Source organism: Myiozetetes cayanensis, unplaced genomic scaffold, assembly GCF_022539395.1.
Source record: "Myiozetetes cayanensis isolate MyiCay16 unplaced genomic scaffold, myiCay2020 scf3, whole genome shotgun sequence".
Lineage (NCBI taxonomy): Eukaryota > Metazoa > Chordata > Aves > Passeriformes > Tyrannidae > Myiozetetes > Myiozetetes cayanensis.
In genome coordinates, this window is record NW_026087521.1 from 54,807,506 (window position 1) to 54,824,555 (window position 17,050).

A 17,050-nucleotide genomic window follows, 5' to 3' on the forward strand; every position below is an offset into this window, starting at 1 on the left:
GTTCCACTGGAATGTGAGTAAGAACTTCTTTACTGTGCAGATGACAGAGCACTGGAACAGGTTGTCCAGAGAGGTTGTGGGGTCTTCCCTCACTGGAGATATTCAAGAACCATCTGGACACAATGCTGGACCATGTGCTCTACGACAACTCTACTTAAGCAGGGAGGCTGGACCAGATGACTGATTCTGTGATTCTGTGATTTGGCACTAAAAAGTGTCGATCCCATCACCTGGAAGAGCCATGAGCGTGTGAAACCAAGCTGCCAGCAGGTAGCGTCACCTGAATGTCTGCCTGTAGCTGCTTGCCTCTAAAAACTCTCCCATTTTCGTTGTCAGAATTTGACAAATGCATCTAAAATTAAATTTCAGAGCCTGAGGGAGTTCTAATCATCTTGTGGAAAAGAAACTTACACAACCACCTAGTTCAGATGACATTGGCCAACCTGTTATTCAGGATTTGTTCTGCAGTTTCTTTCCTTATCTGTTTATACTTGAGACAGTGTGAAAACTGTAAAAAGAGAACTGAATGGTTCATAAGAAACGAGATGGGAAGTCTAAGCCAAAAGTGAGAATAAGTGGCAATCAGTAAGTGGTATTTATAAGTCTCCATTGCAAAGAACACAGGGGAAAAAAAAACCAAACCAAACAACAGACCAACAAACCCCCAACAAACCACAGAGATCCCAGTACCTTGGCATTATCAATCCAAGGCAGTAAAAGGCAAACCTTCTGCAAGGCCTCAAGCAAGAGATCACCCTGCTGTTTTCTTGACAGACTGGCCCAAACAAGTGTCCTCTGCCACTTCCCCAGCCCACCCCAGCACCAGTGCATTCCACTGAATTTGCTACTTGATTTGCACCTTTCCACCCAACTGCACTCCAGAATTTCCATTTCCAGAAAACCCCATTGCTAGCTTTGATGACCAAAAAATCACGAGGATGGAGGTTTTTGCCTTGGGCCTCAAGTGAGTCTTTCTGAATTTGTACACATCGCAAAATAATAGTGTGGGAACCTCAAATACTATATTTCATCCTTGGGTATTATGTGATTTCAGTGGTGGGAGGGGCATAATGCTGTCAAGGAACCTGTAGTAGGGAACAATGAAATAATTGCCCAAGATCACCAGAGGTGCAATTAGAAAAGCCAGAAATAGCAGCCTCGGGTGTTATTTTCAAACCTGAGTTTATAGTCTAACCTGTTGGCAACAGAGGCAGATGTGATCATTATCTGATTTGCATGGTGGCCCAACTAAGTATCCACACTGTGTAACATGTGAGCACACACAAGGCACGGATATATATGGTTACTACCAGGTCAGGGAAACAATCAGATCTGTAGCCCAAATTCCCAATACATTCAGGGTTGAGACAGCTGAATTACAAGCTCTGAGGTTTGGGCTGCTTCATTCATTTAATGCAGTATCGACTCAAGAGTTCAAGCTGATGCCTTATATTTCACTCTTGTAGCACAGATTGTTTTGGCCCCAGTCCTGGAAATACATTTTCCTGTGCTTAAGTTTCTGCTTTGCCACACATCCCCACCACAGCTAGCGCCAGTTTATGTCAGACACTTGGTGACTTGCCCATGCTGTCTTTTGTTCTGTCTGTAGAAAGGAAGAGGGATGCCATAGGCTTGGCTGCTGTCACCATCATTAAATCCCAGTTCTCTTTTCTTCCTTTCTTCCCTTTCAACTGCCACTTAAGGCATCCTCACTGTTTCAAGTTGTTGAGGAACAATCGAGGAGTAATACAAGTAATGATAATAAATGCACAAATTTAGCTGGCTTGACTGTTTCAATGTATTAATATAAAGTGTGTCTCAAAACAGGGGCCCAGAAAGGCCTTGGCTTCGTACTTAGCAAGGGAGTTTCCTTGCAGACTTACATGTTGTGTGCAGGGTATACAGTCTAGCTGGGCAAGAACAAGGATTCCAACCGACCCACACACCTAAAAAATTGGATTCCTGAGGAAGCTGCTTTTAGCCAACTGGCAGGAAAGAGCGAAAGTGTCCGGGTGGCTGACAATCTGGAGTCAGTGCGAAACAGCGACTCTTGTGCTACGTCGCCAAGAAAGGCACTGCGAGTGGAAGCAAAGGCATCGCCACCGCCGGCCCCGCCCGGGGAGCGCCCCGGAGCCCCGCTCCCCAGCCCTTTGCTCCCCGCGGCTGCGGGGCACCGGCCGGGCCCTCGCCGAGGGAGGGGACCGAGGAGGGAGCAGCAGGACTCAGCTACCACCGAGGGGACCGGGAGGGAGCAGCGGGGAGGGCGCGGCGGCGGGTCCCCAAGCGCAGGCGTGACACGGGCCGCGGCTCGCCCTGCGGGGCCGGGCTGCGAGAGACCACGGGCACCGCGCATCGTCCCGTCCCCTCCTCGGCCGCGCCCGGCTCCTCCCCAGCCCCGCCGGGTCCGGTGGCGGCTGCTGCGCATCACGGGCCACATCATCGCGGGGGCCGCCCGCCCTCCGGCCGCTTCCGCGCCTGCTCAGTGGCGGCGGCGCTCACGGCTCACGGCTCACCGCTCACCTCAGCCGGAGCTGTCAGCGCCGGGCTGGTCCCTCCCGCCGCAGCGATGGAGCCCGGCCCCGGCGCGCCGCCGGCACCGCGCCCGCCCAGGTGAGGGGAGGGCGCGGCCCAGGGGGCGGTGGGGCGAGCGCCAACGAGGGCAGAGGGGCCGGGCGGGCCGGCGACCTGCCGCCCCGGGGGCGAGGGAGGCGGCGGGGGCCGGGGGCGGGAAAGTTTCCTGGCGAGTGGCGGAGCAGCCCCGCGCCCCCGGAGCTCCGCGCCGGCCCGCCGAGGTGCCGCGGTGCTCAGTGGCTGCGGGGCACTCGGAGCCGCCCGCCTCCCTGCTGCCATCCTCCCCGCGCGATGCCGGCGGTCCCCGGGTGCGGTGGGGCTCGCACCCTCCCCGTGCTGCGGGCCCCGAGCCGCCCCCCGCCCCCGCAGCCTCCCTCCGCGCACTCCGCTCCCCCCGCCCCGCAGCCGCTCGCCGGCCTGCCCGGGGTCCTGGCCCGGACCGCGGATGCTGCGGGCATCTGGCCCCGGTACCCTGCGCTCCTCAGAGCCCGGAGCGCGTTTCATCATGTGCGCGTAATTATACACTGCTCCAGGTAGCCCGGACAATGAGCCTTTTCTTTGGTTTCTCTGTGCGTGCACAAGACCTGCCCAGCATTCCCAGTGGCCCCTATTCCCTGGCACTCTGTACATCCGTATGTGCAGGCAGTTCTGCTCCCACCTTTGCACCCATAAAAACATGCCAGACTCTGTCACCGCGGTTGCAGTTGCTAGACGAGCACGGAACCTCTACCCGAACAGCACATGGACAGACTTCAACCATCACCTTTTCTTGTTTACAAGCATTTAACATGTCATGGTGCATTTATTCTCTTTCCATACTTTTCTGCCAAAATGTAGGAGCTTTTTGTGATTTACTCTAATTCTACCCTCTCATTATTTCTCAATTAAGTTTGTTGTAGCTGTCTATTTCTTTAATTTGTTACAATTTCCTCTTCCCTGATCCCACTGTCCAGGATACAGTTGTGTGTCTTCTTCACTTACATTTGATCCTAGGTTAAAGACTACATTGTAATAAGTGGATCATATAAAATTAAAGAATTGTTTAGTCCTTAGGAAGAGTCCTAACAGTGTCTAGTAGACATCCCTAGTTATCCTCACTTCACCAGTTCAGTAATCCAGGTAAAAAGATGAAAGCAGGTAGGACGACCTGTTTTGGCAGCATTCCCTACACCTGCTGCCCTGAAGAGATTGTGAAACTGGATCCATAAATACTGCAGTATGACTAGTAGACACTTCAGAAGGAAAAATAGCAGTGTATCATTTTCTTTTCAAATACTTGTAGGATAGTATCCACAAAAAACAATGTGAAGTCTGTATCCTAGTGCCTGAGTTAATGAGGAATTAATCTTTCTTTGGTGATGACAGTAGAAAACTGTAATCAGGATCCCAAACAGTACAGTTAGGACTCATCCTGCTAGGTACTTACTGGGTATTTAATCTAGAGGACTGCATTATCTCTTATATTTCATACTTTTCCTACCTGCTTTTGATGGGCTGCAGGATGTGATTTGCCTGGTGTTTTTCACGTTGGTATTCCATTTGGGTGACTTTACAACCTGACCACATTTCATAACCTTGCTACCTCGTTTCTGACTCTGTTTTGATCTCTTCTAAATGAGTTTCCTTAAAAGTGCAGAGGCATACCAAATCTTCTTCTCACAACCTCTTTTCTCTTCCTTGGGGCCAAAATCGAAAGCTGCTGTGTCCAGGAAGTGGAATGCAGCAGTCTCAAACCTGTCTGAAAACTGAGCCTGAGGCTGGCAGGTCTTTCAGTGTCTTACTCTCAAGAAGGCATCTGGAGGTTCTTTAATCTGTTTCTTTCCCCGTATTATTTTCCCCTTTTGTTTCTTTTGCTGTTAATTTAACCAGCATTTCCATAAAATAAACACAGTGTCAACCAGGTTTTTTTCCTGTGTGTAATATTTAAGAAGTGGCATGTAATGCCCTTATATCTGCCTTGCATGCAACATTTGTTAATTTTCAGCATGTTTCCCTATCTTTAATACTCAACACTGAGTATCTGCTGTAAATAGTCTTACCCCAGCCCACCCCATTGGTTAATTATAATACAGTCTGTTTGTTTACTTTTTATAATGCTGAGGTGATATGGTGGAGCTTTCCCTTTTGACTGATATGTCCACTACAGCATTGTAAATGATTAGCCACGCTGTGAGAAGGGTGTCAGTGATACTCACACTTGTATGTATACAGGTCACAGTAGTGGAGAGGAGGCCATGCAGATCCCTGTATCATTTGTGTAAATTGTGTTCTGAACTTTAAGAAGGCCCCCAAACCCTCATATTTCAAACTTTACAGAATCTCACAATTGTAGAGGTCAGAAGGGATCTCAGGAAATTTTCTATTCAGCCATCTCTGCTCAGTGTAGGGTCACGTAGAACAGGTTACTTGGGGCCGTATCTGGTTTGGTTTCAAATATCACCAGGGATGGAATCCCCATAATCTGTTTGAACAAGTGTTCAACCGCTCTCATGGTAAAAAAATCCAGCCTTTTCTTAGTTCAAATTCCATTTCCACTGTTTCAGTTTGTGCCTGCTACCTCTCATCCTTTCAATGAGAAGAATCTGGCTTCATCTCTGAAGACACAAAAAGAGTCTTTCAAGCCAGAAAATAATCCAGCTTCATCTTTGCTTATTGTGGCACTGTTCAAAAGTTCAAATGTTTTGTTGACATTTTGTATTACTTTCCTGAATCCCTTTCCAAGGCTTGTTCTTCTGAGAAGTGTTTCTCACATGGGCTCGTTTATTCAATTGTATTTTTTTATGGGCTACCAAGAAGTGCAACGTAGAGATGATTATTGCTTTAAAAGAGCACCTGTAAAAAAATGTTGGAACTTTTAGGAAAAATGGGTTTTGACTATGGTGTTATTGGCTTTGGATTCTGTGAAAGCCCTCTGTAAGACTTCAACAGGTGTTATCTTTTGGTTTTGTTAGCCACACTCTGAAAGAAATCAGAAATTTCCTTAGACCTAAACTTTGATAAATATTTGTTTTAGCCTTTCATAATGTTGACTCTACAGAAGTTTCATGCTCGGTTCTTTCCCCTTCCCCTCTTTTTGAAGGGTCTTAAAAGATCATGCTGATTTATTGTGTTCATGGTTTAAATAAATTATTGGCAGTCTAATCCCTATATGAACAAATTTAGCTGTAGAATCTGGTCCCTTAATCCTACTGATGCTAGATGTTCTTTAAACCAAGGGAAAGTACAGAAGAAGCATTTTCTTTCCCATGCTTTTGAGAACTGCATTATAGGTGTGTCTAAAGCAATGTTGACAATTCTTTGGGCAATAATAAAGAGAGTTCTTTGAGCCTCTTCCTGAACAGTTACATTTTCTTCGGTATCTTCATTTTTCTCAGATGAATCAAGCCAATCAAAGGCAAAGGATGGAAAAATGTGATAATGATCAGGTGTTAAATTTCGTAGCTGAAGTATCTGAGATTATTCTAAAGCACCTATGCATTTCCAAAAGTCAGCATCTCTTCCAGCTCATGGTCCTGTTTCCTCAGCATTTACTTCTGCCTGTCCATTTTCCACATCGTATATACCGTCTCCATGTGTATTTTTTAAATTGTTGTATACATCAGTTTTATTAATTCTTATGGGTAAAAACTGGTTTGTTCTCTGTTAGATTGCCAAGTGCCTCATTTTTCAGGAACAGGTCTTCAGTGAATGGCAGGGTATGGCTCTGTGTCTTATTTGTTTATGTTTGCAGGACTGTTTGTTTATGCTTGTCTATTTTTGCAGGACAGAAAGAGAGGTAAATACACAGTAATTGTGGTCTAAAATGAAGGGAAATAAGAAACTATTAAAAATAGGTATTTGGGAAACAATAAAGAAGAGGGAATGATTATTTTCATAGTTTGGGCACAGCTCATTATTTTGCTTGTAGTGACAAAAACAAGGTGTCCTTTCATTTCACATATAACACACCAGATATAAATTTGAGGTTGCTTCCTGGCTTCTCAAAGGATCTTTGTCTCTCTTTGTTTTTTGTTTTTTTTTTAATTTTAGTATTTCACCTTTTTCTGTAACCTTCTGATTATATGTCAAGAAACCAGATTCACTTATCTCCTGTTCCTACAGAGACTGTGGATGAGATTTTTGAGATTTTAACTGCCTTTGCTTGATCTTTGAGATTTTAACTGCCTTTTCTTCACGTGAGTTACTCCAGCAGAGTTTTCTTCTTTAGCTCCCATATCTTTTCTAGACAACACAACAACATAGGCATTTTTCTTGTCGATGATAAAGCTTCTCAGGAAGTTCTTGGATGGTTTGCTGCATCTTGTAGAGTGCAAAAACCCCGAAAAAGTACAGCAGTATTAACATCCTATAACTTAGGATGAAAATACTGACATTTGGAAAATTATGTTTGTTGGAACAGGTTTTTAGAAATGAATAGTTGCCTTCAAAAGTCTTCGTAGTTATCTTCTTTCTGCTCGCTCTGAAGAAGTAATTACTCTTCACTGTACACTATACTATACTTTTCCAACCTAAACAGTTTTGTGATTCTATGTTTTTCAATTTATCTTCTTAAATTCTCATTTTCCAGCATTTATTATTAGTTCACTTTTTGTCATGCTAAATCTTTGTGGTAGAAAAAGCGTAAATGACTGTCATCCAAACTGCTTTATAATACTTCAACTGCTAGCATCTTCCTGCCTTTGGAATTTGACCAAATAATTTTTCTGTTCCCCTTTCTTTTCCTCCTTTTAAGTGCCATTTCTATTTGTTATCACTTTCTCATATTAAATTGAAACCATAATTTTCTCAAAAGATTTGTTTCTTAAAAAAAAAAAAAACAAACCCAAAAACTTAAAAGGAGAAAAATCCATATTTTAGAAATATATGGATAATGAACACAAATATTTTTGGCAGGAGTTCCAGTTCCATGAGTCATGGTCTAGCACTCTGGTGATGTGACTGGAGGACATATGGGAGAAACCACAATGAGGGCCAGACTGCTCTGCCTTGTTAAAGCTATCAGAAAATTTTCTCAATGTATTTTACTGTGCGTGAAATAAAATTAATTTGTTACTCCTCCCCTCTCTTAAAAAAGATACCCCCCTCCAAAAAAACCCAGTGAGGTTGCTGTGGGTTTCAGTGTGTGTCTTTCATCATGAAAACTTTTATATCTTAATTCCACATCCCATTCTTTAATTCTATCGTAAAGTCTCTCTAATCTGGATGTTTCTTGTGACCAGCTGAAACTCAGCTGGCTCAAGTGATCCAAAGCTTTTCCCCCAGCAAGCTTCCTAAGTACTGCGCCCCTTCCCATCATCGTAAATCAGTTGGCAGCCTTCAGCACCTGTGGCCATACCCTTCCTGAAATTTTGATTTTCCTCAGTTTCCATCAGCTTCTCTTCTCTTGTATTCCTCCTAATCCTTCTGCAAAGTGATTTGCTGTTGTCATAGAAGTTAGTAATGGTTAGGTTGATGGTGTACTGTTATGTGTGCTCTGATAGTAATTTTTTTAATGTATGGGGGTTTTTTTTTGTTTGTTTTGTTTTGTTTTGTTTTACGTAGATAAACCCACCCTTGGCCCTGGAAGAAACAGAATTGCCTCTTCTTGTTCTGTCTCTTTGTAGCACTTAAGAGCACCATTTTGGCCTGTGCTTAGAGCTCCTCTGGGATAGGAGCAAAAGTCGCTTTTTTATTTAATTAAAGTGTGTGGAAACCAGAATTGAGGCCTTGGAGTTTTTATGCACATAAAAGTTCAACGTAGCGCAGTCTGCTACAGAGCAGCAAAAGACCTTACTTACCTAAACTCCTCTGTTGATCTTGTGGAAAAAAAAAGATTACTCTTTCTTGTAAAACTTTTTCCTAAATCAGACCATAAACTTCATTGTCATTTTTAAAATACTCATTTCTTGGTCAGAGCTCCCTTGGATAAAGCAAGTGACAGAGGGAAAATCATCATGTTGCTCCTGAGTCATCTCTTCACTCAAAAAACCCAAACCAACTAATACTGTGAGCAGCAGGAATTTTGAAGTTGGCTTGCTCTGACCATATAGGAGTGAATAATCTTAACTAATGTTTGAAGATGTCTTGGGGCAAAGGCACACATCTGGATCTCTTGCAAGGCTATTGGTTGCTAAAAGCTTTGATGTCTCCACTCACTGTAAAGTCTATCTGAAATTGCTCTAGAAATGTTGGATGGCTTAAAAGTGTTAAAACAGAGGGAATGAAAGTGTAGGGATCATAATATAAACAGTATGATCTTAGGAGCTTGATTTTCTCAGGAAATGCAGATTAAAAATCCTCCAACTCTAAAATATTTTTATTTCCTGCAGTCTGTAAAAATACGTTTTCACAGCTTTGCATAGATACAGTGCCATGAGCTTATGGAGTTGTGTTATCCCACATCATGCTGGTGTAGGTCTGCTTGAACTTTATTTCTTTGTTTATGCTGATCATTTACTTGTATTCATGGAGTCTAGTAATAAATACTGAAGTCAGCAAAACTTCAAGTCAAATTAAGACAGTTCTTTTCGTTAATTTACCACAACTATTATCACAGCATGAAAACTGAAGAGAAGGAAGGTAAAGCTGCTTCTGATGGAGGAAATGGGAAATGACTTGAGACTGTCAGTATATCCTTGTTTAATTTCCTACCATGATGGAAATGTGAAAGCAGAAACAACTGCACATTAAGTCACAGTAAAGGAAAAAGATTGTGTCTCTATGGTTTGCAGAAAGCAAAACTAACTGAGTACATCTAGTGTTAGTATTGATCAAATAATTATATTTTAGTGATTATTAGACATCAGAATAACCTATTTTTTCAGAAAATATTTGCAACCTACACCTCATGCAAAATTAAATTAAGATTTTTAATCCCTTTATTTGAATTATCCTAATAACCCTTATTTTTCTAGTTTAGATTCTCGTGTAATTATGAGTACACTAGGTTTATTTTTTACACTAAAGTATTTTAGACTAATTGTTCTGAATATCATTACTGTCTTCTTTCCTTGATATTATAGTATTTTATATTTAACCTAATTATTATATTTGCTTCAGAGAAAAATCAGTTGTTAAGGTTTTAAATTAGGGTGATTTTGAATTTTACCTGCTAATATTGATTTGTCATCTTTTTATAGGGATGGAGGGCTGGGACTGTCAACACATAAGGCCTTTGTTACCCAGAATATTGCTTTGGGCTTGCCACCTCTGATGTGTTTTGGAAGCTTTTTGGGGTTTTTTCCCCTTATTTTTCCCAGGCTCTTTGCTGTTAGCATAGAGTGTGAGGAGCAACAGTGGCCCTGCTGTGCATCATGTGGGTTCCATTTGTCCCTACCCTTACACTTTGCAGAAATACTGCCTCCAAGGCCACTGAAATCTGGGGCTACACAGTGTCTGCCTGAAGATTTTGGCTTTCTGGCCTTCAAGAAGATGAAAGCTGGACCTTCACCGGTTCATTTACAGCCCACACTGCTGTCTCTTTCTTTCACTGGAAAGTGTACAGGGTTGTGAAACTTCATCACCCATCAACTTTGCCTTTTTACCTTCTAATTTCCTTCAATTTAGGCAGTTAAGTGTTGGAGGAGATTGAAGTTTCTATAAATACTTGCTTTGGAAGGATACCGGGTGATCTGAATATTTAAACCAGTATCTCGCATATTATGCAGAGTTACAGTATTTTAAAGGTTGAATATATACTTTTTAATTCTTTTGCAGATCCAGTCTTGCTTATGGAATCGTTGAAGATCTGAGAGCAGTGAAAAAACACTTTTGCATGCAAAAAAAGAACATTTGGGTCCATGTGTAAGTGTGGCACTTGATGACTCACCTACAAGGTTTCTTTGCTGACATCTGAAGAACGAAGCGCTTTTCAACCTGTATTTCTGTAGCACTATGACTAACTGTAAAGGCAGATCTACCGTCTTCAAAACAAATAGCAAAGTCCATGACAGAGAAGGCTTTGTAAACTGGACCATAAATCTTAATACAATTCAGTCTGATAAATTTTTGAGGCTGCTTTTAAGTATGGTTCCTGTTGTTTACCAAATAAACCAAGACGAAAGACACAAAAAAGTGAACGGTGTCTGGCAAGATGGATTGCAGCCAGCAGGACACAATTTTAATGCTAGGCCCGAGCAACACACAGAGTACCATCACTTCTCAGAACCAAGTTATCATGGTAGCAATGGACACAGCCCTTCTAGCTGTAGCCCTAAATATGATGATTTTACCAGTTATAATTATTGTGATGGATTGGATACTTCAGAAACAGATGCCATGTTGCAGGAAGACAATCTGTCTAGTGACAGTAATGAAGATATCATTGTGGAAGGAAGTAGAAAACAGCCCAAAGAATCTAGTAGTATTATGGCACTACAGATACTTGTACCTTTTTTGCTAGCAGGATTTGGAACGGTTTCTGCTGGCATGGTTTTGGATATTGTACAGGTTGGTATTTGCTTTGGAAGATTTTCCTTTTTAACAGATAGTCTGTGAGGTCTGTAGTTCTGATAGAAATACAATAATGGTTCAAAATTCTGTTAACACTAATAAATGTGTTCAAGTGGGAGCTGTAATTAACCATAATCCTGAAGCACATAGGTGTTTAAAAAGAGTAGAAGTATGTATTGCATCACTACATCTCCTTGTGTGATTCAAGTCTGTACAATTTCTGAAATACTGTGTAGATTTGGTCCATGAAAATACATATGGCATGTGAAAATGTGCATTACATGGATATGTTATATGAAATTCATATGAAGTGATTTAGAGGGTTTTTTGAATATTCAGGTGTGTTGAAGGGACTTTTTCATATAACAGAAGGTATGCTGAACACTTGGATTTGTGAACATCAGTGGTGTGAACAGGTCTGCAAAGTCACATCCACCTCAAAATATCAGTGTAACAGGCCCAGAGAGGCCAGATTATCGTGGTTTGTGGTAGCTAATTTAACTGACAGTAGCTATTCGGGGCGAAGGTAAAATAGAACTTTCTCTCAGTCTTAAGATAAAGTTTAATAATGTTTTTAAACCCTGTTTTGGAGTATTGTATCAATAAGACCCTACTGATACAGAATGTTTTCAGGGCTGGTTTCTGGCATAACAGTTGTAGATGTCAGCAGCATTTCAGTGGAGTTAAAAGTAACAGTTGCCTATGAAAGAACTCTTTGTGCAGTGATATTTGAAGAAAATTCTGCAGAGAGTAACAGTTTAGAAAAGTTTATTGGACTAACTAATTTTCTTGCCTTCTCTTTACATTTTAAAGACTATATTGACTTTTATTTCATACCTAATTTGTTTTTTAAGGATCAGGTATCTCTTATAAATAAGCCTCATGGATTCTCTCTCTTCCTGTATAAGCAGATTCACAAAAAATGATTAAAAAGTTCGAAATAACCACAATATTTAAATGGAAATGCAGTACATAAATTAATCTGTGTAGGTTTCCCCCCCCCCCCGCTTTTTATTGGTTTTGTTTCATTTAGCTTTAGAATTTTCTTTAGCTACACTTAAAGAGTTTATAAAGTTAAAGGTCACTGTCACTCAAAATCTTGAGAGATTAAAGGAATCTTGGACTTCAGTCAATTTTAATGAAAAGGCACTTCATTACCTCAAGAAAAAGGAAAATAAAAGTTGACATGCAAGCTTTACTTCTTCCTTGGGCAGCTTTACACCAATCTTGTGCTTTGTTCATGTACATCTTACCAATTTATTGTTTGTACAGATGCTTTGTTTGTACTTCATTCATATATGATTTTCTGCATGATACACCATGAGGATCAGACAGGAGAGACAGTTGTGCCTACTGTCACTACTGACTTCTAACCAAATGTTTCATCTTTTCATCCTTCCATTAAGGAAATGTGGTTTTATTCCTTGTTTTTGAGGTGGACTGAGATAAATCTTGATTTTTCCCTCCATATTACTTTTAATCTTTATTGGTTTCCTGGTCCAGCTCCTTATGAATGAGAGGGATGTGACACAAAGGTAAAAATAAATAGCTAGTGTCAGTACTATCTTTATTCACATTAAACTAAACAGTAAACTTTGATGTCAGTAAAGCAGAATTTTGAAATGTGACAGAACATATTTTAAAAATGAAAATTTGAATACAACAAAGCATACTAAGCTTGGTTTTTACAATCTCTTTCATACTATTCTTTCCCAGTAGTAAATACCTATGTAATTTCACATACAGGTAGTTCTCAGGTCTTGTTTACATTTGAGAATTAAATCCTTTTATTTTAATTAAAATTATAATTTAAATGTTTGCAAATCCATGAATACAAACCCAATTTACAGTTTTGTTAGTTCTGTTGAAGTTGGTAAATGATTATAAATTAAATAGATGGGTTGACAAGACATACAAAGTAGCATAGCATTTCAGTGCTGAAAACTTACTGCACAAAAAGCTAAGAGAATTTGCTTTAAAAATCGGGGTCTAGGAAAACTAGTCCTGTAAATTTCACACTTAAAGGTAAAAGAATAAAGACAAGCTTTCCAACAGGGAATTAGTTGTACGAACAAAGCCTGTAAGTGAAAAAAAACCTCACGTAGTTTTATGTGAGGTTTCTTCACAGCTGGAAGGGAGAAGATAAAATTATTGTTGAAAATTAAGACCAGAATTCAAGAGCAGTCAGAGTATCTGGTACTATTTTAAAGTCATGAAATCCCCCCGTTTCAAATTAATGACGTCTTTTTTTAACTAGATTTGTTTTAAGGCCAAGTTTTGTATCTCTTACTGATAGTCTTCTCATCTTTGAAATAGTAATATGCAGTCATAAATCTGTTTTATCTAAATAAGTAACAGTTCTGACTGTAGACTTACAGGTCTAAGATAAAAAGGTTAAATATTTTTTAAAGAGGATTAAGTTATGATTTACAGATTTTTTTGAATACTTTGGGGATGGTCTAAAGGGAATTTTTCAATGAAGTTTTTCCCACTGTATCCTTTATATAGCATTGGGATGTGTTCAAGAATGTTACTGAAGTCTTTATCTTGGTTCCTGCACTTCTTGGTCTCAAAGGAAATTTGGAAATGACCTTGGCATCCAGGCTGTCAACTGCTGTAAGTAACTTTCTCTTTCCCTTCACTCTTTGGATACATGTTTAATATATTTCAAAATGGAAACAAAGAAACAAATTTTCGGGACACAAGTGTTTTATGTTTATGACTTCATGTGGCTTTTACAGGGCTGTTGAAATCTGTTATTAAGTTTGCAAAGTTAAAAAGGTGACCCTCTTCTCCACACATCAAAACTTTACTTCTGTAAAGTCTTTCCTGAGTCATCATTTAGAACAGATAAAGTAGATTTTTAAGATTTACATGTCTATTCTGTAAGGCTGAGAGATATCTTTGGCTTTGAGGGAGTTTGAATAGGCTAGTAAAATGTTTATGTTTTAAAGACCCCTTGAGTGGCAGCAAAACAAAGCATTGGTAACACTGCTATTCCAAACCTTTGTTGATCAAACTGCAAGAAATGTTTTGGTTTTTTTTTAGCTTTCTGGCTAAATAAATTTATTTATTTTTTGTTGTGGTCAGGTTGGGATTTTTTTGTGTCTCCTTGTTTTTTGTGTGTGTCAACACTATAATGTAGCATAACCAGGTTTTTTCTTTGTGCTTTCTTATGTATTTGTTATAGTTCTTTTTTTTACATTTCAGGGGATGTTCCATCTCTCCAATTTTTTAGGCTAAGCAAGCCAGAGTAGCTTACTATATATCTTTTGTGTGTATGGGAATAATTGTAATGAATAGATTAGTCTAAAAGTGTGGCTAAACTATTTCTGAGAGGTGAACTGCACCTCTGTCTAAGACACTGCCTAGTGCAGGGTTTCTGTTCTCCAGCAGGATCTCTGCCTGTTCCTGAATAAATTTTTCTAGAACATGTCTGGTCAAAGGTGTATGTAACTCCAGATGAGATTTTACTATGTCTTGTAGAATATTGCTCTTGAAACTTTCTAGGTCTATATGTCTTTACTAGCCTAGAAGTGTCAGGTTTGGACCTCACAGTCACTTTGTGATGCATGACTGTGACCTAGTATTTATGCTTTTGTTTTTTTCCAGCTGTCACTCCCATCTTCTGGCAGAAATATTATTAGTCCATAAGTGCATGACCTTGCATTTCTGCTATTGAATTTCATCTGGTTTTGTTGCTGTGATGCTCAAGGGTGTTCATTTTTTCTATGATACTACAACGCTTTGTACTGACAAGGTCTCTGAGTTGTTCTATCATTAACAAATGTCGTTGCCACATTTTATTGAGTTGTTACCCAAATACACATTGTGATGGACGTAGCCTTGGCAGTCCTGTGAAGGTTTGTTTGTGTCATGCCCATTATAGCAATTGATTACTTTCCTACGTAAGAATTGATGTGTTTTGTTGTATCTTTATCCATGTCAGCCTTAACTATTCAGTCTTGTTTTCTGTTTGATTTTATTACTCTTACTTTTCTGAGTATTCTTACTGTTTCTTAACAGTATTTTGTGTTTGAACCTTACTGCCTTTATGGTCAGGCATGAATGCTTTTGCCTTTTACCTGACCTTTTTTATTTTGTTGACCTGTTGCTGAATTTGTTTCTGACTGGTACAGTTCATGACCTGTGGATTGAAAGTGCTTGTATTGCATAGTGAAAAATACACCAAGTCCAGGATGTACCAGTGCCCTACTGAAGTCTTTAAAAAAAGAGGGTCAGAATCAGCTTCACCACTTCTGTTTCAGTTAATGGGATCTTTAATTTTTTGTCTCAGTTGAGCTTATGACCTTCGCCAGATCACAACTCTAGAACTTCTCTGGGTCAGTCAGGGGCTGAATTCCCCACCCTTACCATCCCCATCTTGTTTGTGAACATCACTGTTCTCAGGGGACATTTGGAAAAGGGTCATGCAGACCCTTTTTCTGCACTGGGACTCCTGACCTCAGTTCTTATTATCCACCCAGCTGTTACCAAAGCAGGAGCTGATCTCCCTCTTGAAGATAAACACAAATAAAAGATACTGGAGTTTCCACAACACGGGCTGCATGTCTGGTGGTAAACTAAAGTTGGCATCATGAGTCTCAGGCCACTCCCCTCAGGCCAAAATGGAATTCTTAAGAGTATCCCAGTAACTGGGATAACATGATCTGTATGTTAAGGGTGCACTAAATGTTTTCTTCAATATGTCTTGAATGTGGATTTTCAGAGCCAATTTGGCCATTTGAACCTCAAGCTCCTACCAAGAATCAATTCAATATTGAGAAGACTTTGTTTGAGGAGTGTTACAAGTGCCGCTTACCACTGTCATTAAGTCTCATCAAGACATAAATCAGTTGATGCTTCAGAAGTTTTTATTCAAGTTTTTATTCATGAGGGCTTCCTGTCATCCCAGTACCAGAAATTGTCATACATCTATCTTGTCCAAATCAGGTTAGCCAGTTCTGTTCACGTCCTTCTACTGTGAGGGTTAATTAACTGGCTAAGAAGAGATCAGTGAAGTGTACGTGTCTTCCGACAGTGCTCTGTGGTGTGTGGGAGTTCCAATTTCTTTGGTATTGCCCAATCACAGCACTATTGGCACCCAGCTTTGCATCAACAGACTTGTGGGGGTTTTTTTGGTTATTCAGTTGTTTGTTTTCTAATGCCTTGAATTTCCTTGTACGACCTGTTTTCTTCAAGAATCGTGACAGACCATGGACCAAATTACAAAGGTAATTGAAATACTTTCCAGGACTTCCTTAGTCAGAAGTTCATTGGACATCCTTCACAGGGAGGCGGTAGAAGCTTGTTAGAGTTTGGTGAATGTTCTCTCTTTTGCCAGTGGTGGCTCTAATTTGTTCTTGCCAGTGAAGAGCTCATCATAAATACTGTAGAGTGTGTGAGTGCATGTGCGTGTGCACAACACAGTGGAAGGTTTAAGGAACAATAGTTTACAAAATAAGAACAGTATAGATCGTTCCTTATCCAGGTAATGTTAAGATTATATTTAGGTTTTTTTATGTCAAAAAGAAAACAAAAAACAAAAATGAAAGGGAGGTTTTTATCTTGTAGACAACCTTCCAGCTTTGTCTCCTGTGTCTTTTTCACATTCAGCACCAGCTACAACGTGCACAGGTCTGTGACTTGGTGGATTGCCAGCCCAGTTCCCCCCAGGTACTGCTGCAAAGGCAAACAAATACACAAGAACTCTAATTTTTCTAATTGTTAGTTAAAAAAATAAACAACCCCCCAAACCAAACAAAAAATCCCAAACAAAAACCTCAAACTACAAACACAAAAACCCCCCAAGCTGTGGAGAACTGTTACAGGTAACTACTTCTAGTTTGGTGGCTTGGGCTTAGTTAGCAGATATTAATTAATTAACTCCAGGGCAGTTGCCTTCATTGCTTTGCCTCCTCCAGGTTTTAAAAACAAGTCCTGTGTCATATTGTATCATTACCTACTGGAGGGTTTCATCGAAAACTCTAGACCACTAGACCTGCAATTTACATGCCATTTCTCTCAGAAAGGGACTATTCTGACCTTT

General features: G+C 40.4%; 1 protein-coding gene across 1 annotated transcript in view; it reads left to right on the forward strand.

Annotated features, from left to right (window-relative positions):
* The first annotated feature begins 2,500 nt into the window (after nucleotides 1-2,500).
* SLC41A2 (solute carrier family 41 member 2) overlaps nucleotides 2,501-17,050 on the forward strand; it is a 47,014-nt gene continuing 32,464 nt past the window's right edge. Inside the window, exons 1-3 of the mRNA XM_050324810.1 lie at nucleotides 2,501-2,610; nucleotides 10,267-10,998; nucleotides 13,510-13,617. Coding sequence (XP_050180767.1) covers nucleotides 10,444-10,998; nucleotides 13,510-13,617 — 663 coding nt within the window. The 5' untranslated portion in view covers nucleotides 2,501-2,610; nucleotides 10,267-10,443. The remainder of the gene's footprint in view (nucleotides 2,611-10,266; nucleotides 10,999-13,509; nucleotides 13,618-17,050) is intronic.